The sequence below is a fragment of the Capsicum annuum genome, chromosome 2 (genome assembly GCF_002878395.1).
Source record: "Capsicum annuum cultivar UCD-10X-F1 chromosome 2, UCD10Xv1.1, whole genome shotgun sequence".
Classification (NCBI taxonomy): domain Eukaryota; kingdom Viridiplantae; phylum Streptophyta; class Magnoliopsida; order Solanales; family Solanaceae; genus Capsicum; species Capsicum annuum.
In genome coordinates this window covers 142647826-142655866 of record NC_061112.1, presented here as the reverse complement: position 1 = coordinate 142655866, position 8041 = coordinate 142647826, and the positions used below count along the sequence as shown (strand labels likewise).

At 33.7% G+C, this 8041-nt stretch overlaps 3 protein-coding genes across 3 annotated transcripts in view; 2 read left to right on the top strand and 1 right to left on the bottom strand.

The window, feature by feature from the left end:
• LOC107860108 (protease Do-like 7) overlaps positions 1-2090 on the top strand; it is a gene marked incomplete in the record, with an annotated part of 25766 nt that extends 23676 nt beyond the window's left edge. Inside the window, 3 exon segments of the mRNA XM_047407311.1 lie at positions 15-172; positions 648-759; positions 1567-2090. Coding sequence (XP_047263267.1) covers positions 15-172; positions 648-759; positions 1567-1743 — 447 coding nt within the window.
• Positions 2091-3097: 1007 nt separating this feature from the next.
• LOC107858318 (extensin-2) lies at positions 3098-3565 on the bottom strand. The gene has a single exon (XM_016702988.1). The coding sequence runs from the start codon at positions 3563-3565 to the stop codon at positions 3098-3100; it is 468 nt and encodes a 155-aa protein (XP_016558474.1).
• A 2382-nt stretch (positions 3566-5947) lies between these two features.
• On the top strand, positions 5948-6682 carry LOC107861354. The gene is made up of 2 exons (XM_047407310.1): positions 5948-6227; positions 6344-6682. Exons 1-2 carry the CDS (start codon positions 6165-6167, stop codon positions 6512-6514), a joined length of 234 nt encoding a protein of 77 aa, XP_047263266.1. The 5' UTR covers positions 5948-6164; the 3' UTR covers positions 6515-6682.
• Positions 6683-8041: the final 1359 nt, after the last annotated feature.

The window sequence follows — 8041 nt, the reverse complement described above, 5'->3', positions numbered from 1 at the left end:
TGATGAATTCTCAGGGCCATGAAATTGAATTACTTGTGGGAACGGATGTGAGGGATGGACATGGAACAACTCGTGCAATAAATTGGTGTGGTTGTATTGTCCAAGATCCTCATCCAGCAGTACGTGCACTTGGATTTCTTCCTGAGGAAGGCCATGGAGTATATGTAGCAAGGTGAGTAGTTGCTAGACTGTGGTAAGCTTTTTTTAGATGTCAAGATAGTTGGAAGCATGTTTCTTGAGAAAATTGCTGCAAAGTAAAGGAAAAAGGAAATAAGTTTCTTGTATGCATTTTATATAAACGGAAGAACGAAATCCAAATCAAGACACATTTTCCTTTCAAGTTTACTGCACCTTTTTCAAGACTTAATTTGAAAGAGAGATTCTTGTGGGAATCTTTTACTGCCTTTTCATAATTCATTAACTGTAAGAATAGAGTTTGCTATAATTGTTTCTGGTTATCACTGACCAGCAGGTATCAAGGATTTTTTGTTTCTGATGAAAAGGTTGATTCAGCCTTCTAATTTTCATGATGCATTTGGTAATGCATCTAATGTAAAGAAAGAGAGGGCAGTTGGGTATCTTTTGTTGAGTTAACTATTTGATATTTGTCAATTGTCGCTATTATTAATGCCTAAATTAACTCTCAGGTGGTGTCATGGAAGTCCAGTACATCGATATGGTCTTTATGCTCTTCAATGGATAGTTGAAGTCAATGGAAAACCAACTCCCTCTTTGGATGCTTTTGTTGACGTCACGAAGGTATGACGAGTTATTCTTGGATGCTTTGTGTACATTATGTGTATGGAAAGCGATGTGCAGCATAAACTGAGATTTATTTCTTGTTTAAACCTGGATTATGCAAGGCTTGTCAATGAATAATAGCTTAATTTGGCAAGTTTCTCCAAGGTCAAAAGTATTTTCTTTTTCAAAAAGTTAGGTGTTTGGCCAAGCTTATAGGAGAAAAAGAAAGTGTTTTTTGAGTAGAAGCAGAAGCTGAAAAAAGTAGCTTCTCTTGAAAAGTACTTTTTTGGAACCCTTAAAAGCTTGGTCTAACACTAATTGCCGCTCAAAAGTGTTTTTTCAAACTGATTAGTCAAACGCAAATTGCTTCTCCCCAAAAGTACTTTTGTGAAAAGCACTTTTTAAAATGAGCTGATTTTAGAAGCTTGGCCAAACAAGTTATAAACCGAACTGATAATATATAAAACCGAACCGACCGATGCACACCCCTACAGGTATATTATTCCTGCTTGGGTCATTTGGAAAGAGAGGAACTAGGATTTTGAAGAGAAGAATGATAAATATACTAAATATCATACACAATCATATATACTTTGCTTAATTTTGGTGCAATGTGGCTACTACAAATATTCTAGAGCCTGAAATCATGCTTTGACTTTCTCCTTTCATTACACTCCCTGTTATGTTCTTATACATTTTGGATGAACTCTACGCGGAACTTTTAGCTGGCACATATCAATAATGTTACCTTATAAAAAAGGATCCTTGTTACTGACTTGATATCTTCTTACTGTTATGTTCTTATGCCTAATTAACCTTTCACAGACAATAGAGCATGGAGAGTTTGTCCGGGTACGAACAGTCCACCTGAATGGGAAGCCCCGAGTACTTACATTGAAGCAGGATTTACACTACTGGCCAACATGGGAGTTGAGGTTTGATCTGGAAACTGCTATGTGGAGGCGCAAAACAATCAAAGCTTTGGACTCTGGTGTTTTGTGAATTGACTCGGGTGATTAGACTTGACTGCAGAAGAGAACGTTGAATATTCACTGTATTTGATGCTAGTTTAGTCCAACTTGTTGGAGTTGAAAGTCGCCATACATCAATATATGCAAAATCATTTAAAGCAGGTATCTGGCTTCATTGCCTATTTGTTGTAAATGACCATTTATTTGATGAAATAATTAAGTTGGTAGTATATTAGACAAAAGTTATAGGTTGTAGCGCCATACATGTCATTGTGAATCTGAAGATGTAAACCATGAACTAGGGGTTACTTTTAGCCACCAGATTCGTGGCGAGTCCCTTTTTAGACCTATAGACTGAAAGCATTTTTTCTTCTGAAATTATTGTGTCAATTTAGCTGACCCCGTTAGATCCTACTTATGCCGTTGCATGATACTTTAGAGTTGCAGTGTTTCTTTCCGACATTCCAGAATTTTGGTCAGTTGTGGGCGAGAGATATTTGAATCTTCATCGACCTTTATGTTTATTGCTTGTGTAGAGTCACACGCTTAACTTCTGTGCGTCTGTGGATGTAGCAGCCAGTGCATTCATGAAATAGTAGCAAAAAGGAAAACGAACGAAAAGGGAGGGTGGTTTTGAAAAAAACTGCCAATACTTGCAAAATCTTCTCTCCAGAACCATGTGTTGGGTTCTTTGGGTTTTTGAGTATTACAGTGGATGGTAAAAACTAGCTACAACACATGTTAATTACGCTGTTGGTGACTTGGTGTAACAAAATTTCACGTAATATATATGCTGAGATCCTTCTGATGATTGGAAAAATGGGATTGTTGGGTACTATTTTGGCAAAAGACAATGCTTGGTATTTGGAGTTATCACGGAGTTGAATTGGGGCTGCTGGATAATCATTGAACTAGTGAATGCAGCTATTGTCCCTTGTTGCAGAAATAATTAATTGATTGTGGCTTACATTAATTACCACATATTATACTAGTACACTAGGCAGATGAAAAAAACAATACCGGTGCACTATGGCTAATATATCAACTGGGAGAGGGGATGGGGATCTTGGTGAGGGTTTGATTCCCCATCTTGTAATCTTCTTCATATTTCCCCTTCTCCTAACACCCCCCCCCCCCCCCCCCCCGCGAACAGAGTCAGAAGATAGGAGATGTTTTTTTTTTTTTCTTCAATCTACTTACAAAAATAATTTTTAAAAAAGATAGTAACCGAGAGAGTACTTGCCACTTGCACTGTTGCCCTCAGAGAAGAACAAGGTAAAAGAAGATTACTTTGTACTAGATAGTGCTGCACAGAACTTCCTTGGTGAAAGCCAAATGCTTACAAAAATGTTGATAACAAAATCGTGCTACCTTTATCTGGTGCATTACTGACTCCAGAAAAGGAGAAATGTAAGTAGTACAAATAACTTGCTCTCCATCTTCTTGACTGTTGCATAATGACTGGCAGCCGAAGAGTAATCAGACGGTGGTGGTGGGTTCTTGTAGTAAAATGGGAGGTACGGCAAAATTGGATTAGGAGGTGGAGGGCCGTTCACATATACTGGTGGAGGTAAAAAATACCCGTCTGGCGGCAAATAATATCCCACTGGTGCAGGGTAGTCGACTGGCTCTGAAGGTGGCGGTGAAGGAGGAGTTGGAGTTGTTGGTTGTGGTGAAGGTGGTGGTGGTGGGCAGTCGGTAGGGGTATGTGGAGGAAGGCAAGAATAGGGACATCCATTTGGTGGTGGTGGAGAAGCATAGAGAACAGCTGACACTTGAGCATTTCCAGAAGAGCTGAAAGTTAATATTGTTAGGACGATTAGTGGAGGAAAAAGGCAGAATTTTGTGGCCATGGTGTTTTCACAAATGGAGTAATGGAGGACATTTGGATAGATATATGTACATAAAGAAGAAAGGATCCATGCTAGTTGATGGTGGCCTCTCTGTTGGAATATTTGGGAAGTAACATTTTCTGTTAGCAATTTTAGTTGGTTAGTTTCAGTCATGAATTATTATTGGGAGCTTTGAAAGCAACCTATTTTTGAAGCATCTTGCGTAAAAATCCATTTAACAGCTTCCTGATTGACCTTTTTGTCTTTATAATTTAAGTTTTATACATGTAAAAATTTTTTACACTAACAAGTTGTAAAATAAGATATTAGCGGGTAATCCGATAGAAATGATAATTGTTAAGCTACTACAAACTCTACAAGTTGGTAAAATATCGTTTCAATATGTACTTAAATCCTTCCCCCGTAGAATTTCTTCCCCCTTCAATCATAGTACGTACTGCGTAATTATCATTGTAGGTTGCACTAACAAATGTAACAACGTATCCAAGAGTTGATAAAAAAGACAATGTTGGTCTAGCTATCATTTGTTAATTTGTTTGTCCCAAAGTATTATCTTTACACCATTCACTTTAGAATATATTCTATTCCAAAGTCTAAAACACGACTTTTCCCCTTTTCATTCAGATAATTATTGAACCACGAGAACTGATATGTATCAAATATTACACTTTTTATTAAAAAATTTATATATCTAGAGGAATAACATAAAGTACATGAGCAGCAATGCTAGCTTGGATGCATGTGGCTCAAAAGTGCTTAGGGTTTGTGTTGCCTTAGTATACATGGTCATTCCAAAGCAACAATTATTGAATCTTTATTAGTAGTTCATTTTGAGAAAGGACGTTCTTAAAGTGTTAAAGGGGTCTTTACTCCAGCCACATTAGTGTTGATTAGTCTTGTTAATGAATAAAAAAAGGAATTATTGACGCTATTTATTCTCACTTAAAATCGCAATTTTTATGGATTCTGAATTTTAGATCGGTGGTTTTAAATATTGATAATTGGATTTTTAAGTTATATATGCATACATAGTTCATGATTTCCTTAGCATAAATATAAATATATTGGTTAACCAATATATTTATATTTGATTCAATCAAACCTGTATCATTAATCTTCATAAATCCTTTAAATGTTTGAACTAGGCCTAAATTATAGTAATTGTACGCAATGCACGTAAAAATTCACTGGAATCGAATCTAGCTTTATATGTGCCTTTAGATGAAATGTCAAATTCCATATAGAAATTGTGTTCATTCCCTCTTCTTCATCTAATAGATACGGACAACCGTGCCAGCACAGATTTGATATATGTTATTTTTTCTATTTCAATTTATAATACATTGTACGTAATTGTCAAATAATATATATTACTCCCTTAGTCCCAAAATACTTTGTACGTAATTGTCACATAATATATGTTACTCCCTTATCCCAATTTAGCTAATCAAATTTTTTTGTACGGTTCTAAGATATTTAAGCTATTAATAATTGTGATTTATAGGATTTTTTATGTAATTTTCAGATAATATATACCTAATTTGTGTGATATAATTGAAATTTTAAAATTCAACCAACTTTTTTTATATTTTTTATATTAAAAATTATTAATTACTTTGATTTATAAAAAAAAATTCATAAATTTCAAGTTACATAACATACTAAGAAGAAAGAAAGAAAAATAAAATTTAAAACACCATAATATAAAATTACAGTACGTGACATACGAAACTGAAACCAAAACAGAAATAAAATGTTCAGCTAAAAATAAAATGTGGATCCATCTTTATTAAGGAGAATTGGAACAGATGAATAGGAAATTAATAAGGAAAAAACTATAGAAAAGTGTACATTTGATTTTTAAAATTAATATACGAAGGTGGACATGCATTAATTTTTTAATATAATTTTTTCACATAATACAAATAATTTTCTCACGTTGAGCAGCATGCATCTCTCAATTAAAAATAAATAATTAATAAATACGATTGATAGATATAAAATAATTGAGTTTTTTTATAAAATATAAATTTATGAATAAAATTTATACTTAAAATTTTAAATCAAAATTTTTTAAACATTTGAGATTGCATGTTATAGTTAAAATTTTGATTTTAAATCACGAGATGAAAAATGGTTTATCCAAAGGTCTTGTTAGATTAATTATTCTCCGATACAGCTGCGTGGCGCGAAGCTGAATCACGAAAGTAAAAGAAAGCTAATTTCCAACTCCTCCATTTTAGATATGATAATATAGTTATAATATTCTGTTTGGAAAGGTGGCAATATGCTACAGTTGATCAACACGTGTCCCTTCCTCCCACCTTCAGAAACCAACACGTGTCCAATTCCACATTTAAATAAACATCATTATCATCACCGCCATTAACCATACCTTCACATTCATTCACGATACAAATCCTATTAATACCCCAATCCTCTACCTCAACTTTTTGTATCAAATGCTCCTTTTAGTCAAATTTGTGTGCAACATTAGAAAAATTGCAGCCTTGTTGTTCTTCCTATTTGCTCAAGCTGGTCCTCTCACTGTCTATTTGGCAAATTCCACAAGTACTACTTACTAAGGAGGAAAAAAAAGATGGGTTTTGTTGGGGTTCCAATATGTGTGCAGTGTGGCAATGCTAGCAACAACCCATGTAGGGTAGTATTATTGTTTTCGAGTCGCAATATATATATACATTGTAGGTTATATATATTGTTTTCGACTCTAAACGTTTATTCTGAATTCACCGACTCTACATTCTGAATGCGCGTAGGTGTAAGGTGGTGGGTCCTACACTTGGCTTCTTGGCATTTGCTGCGGCGGCAGTAGTAGAATGGCCCGTTGGTGCACTGGTGTATGTGTTCCGTCACTCCAAGGGCCGTAGGATCATGGGCCATCCAGCCTCTGTGATTTATCCTTCTGTTACCAATTCTATTCCTATTTAGTAATTTTTTTATTTCTTCCTTTAGTAATGTTGTAAGAAACGATGTTTGCAGATTTTATAACTCTAAATGTATGTTAGTTTTAATTAACTAGTAAATAAAAGATCATGTGCTTTGTAGCACGATAATAATGTATGTTGCTTTTGTAATGCACTATGATATTGTGTGCGAGCATAATTGGCAAGGACGATTTTATTTTGATGTGGATGCATTGTAAATTTATAGAATTGAGCCAGCCATTATAAGAATTAAAATTGAATCGAATTTTACTCTTGAGGCCACAAACTCAGATTTGACTTAATTAGAACAGCATAAATTCAAATGTTCATATATATGATCAATCATGGTCTATAAATATAAGGGAACTAGTTTAAACGCACGGCTCTCGCACGTGAGCCTTTGATTATTTATAATTAAATTTTAATAATTATTTATTATAGTTCTTTGATTATTTATAATTGAACTTTAATAACTATTTATTATAGTTAATTTCAAAATTTAAGTATTAAGGAAATAATCGATTAAGAAAAATTTATCTTACAAAATTATATTGTTTATTAATCTAAGTATATTTAATATTGAATAAAATTATAACATAAGTTAAGTTGATTGGTCATATACTTAAACTTTGGTTTCTATCGAAATAACTATCTTTCAGATATGCTATTAAGTTCTTAAGTTAAAAGAAACTTTGGTTTCTATCGAAATAACTATCTTTCAGATATGCTATTAAGTTCTTAAGTTAAAAGAAAAGATTATCACATGCTACATAACAATAGCTTAATTTTAGATAAGTTTCTAGCTTAATTTTAGATAAGTTTCTTTTGAAGTAGATATCGAATACAATAATTGTTATTTTTGTTTGTACTTTGGGTATACAGAATCAGTATATATTATTTTTCTTTGTACTTTGGGTATACAGAATCAGTATATGCAGAACAGTAACTTCAACTAGAGTTAGAACACAATGAAGTATATCAAATATTCTCAACACAAGATCAAAATGACCTTTTCAAGAGGTGTATTTTATTCTTTCAGAAATTAAGATGAAACAGAAAATAGTTAAGTCGTCCAAATTTACGGAGTTTCCTTAAGGAAATAATTCTCCTCATTGTATCCGAGGTTGTGAAATTTTTCTTCTCAAGATAAAATGGCTAAACAGATCAACTATAGCGGTACCTTAAACGGTTGGAATATCTTCGAACGCACAGAACGTTTTGATTGATCATACAGAGTAATTTGGAAGACAAGAAGTAATTTTGTATTCTGAATTTTTCGTATTAAAACTTGTGGAAGAAAACAGGTTTTTATAGTCATAACATGCCTCCTCTGAAAAGAGGCAATAGTTCACTTCAAAGGTTGCACCTTTTTTGTAAATTCATGTCTGTTCATCAAGGAGTATTTGTTCCGAAACAGTCATGTCATTTCATGCGAATCAGTGTGTTTGTTCCTAAACAATCATGTCAGTTCACGAAACATTATGTCATTTTCAGAAGGGGTGCATCCTTCTGAAACTAAATATCAGTTCGA

What these genes read in the sequence shown, in the direction of transcription:
- LOC107861354 (XM_047407310.1), top strand. Translation starts at nt 6,165, where the DNA reads ATGGGTTTTGTTGGGGTTCCAATATGTGTGCAGTGTGGCAATGCTAGC. An exon ending in CTAGCAACAACCCATGTAGG is followed by an intron (nt 6,228 to 6,343) that starts GTAGTATTATTG and finishes AATGCGCGTAGG; the next exon opens with TGTAAGGTGGTGGGTCCTAC.
- LOC107858318 (XM_016702988.1), bottom strand. Translation starts at nt 3,565, where the DNA reads ATGGCCACAAAATTCTGCCTTTTTCCTCCACTAATCGTCCTAACAATA.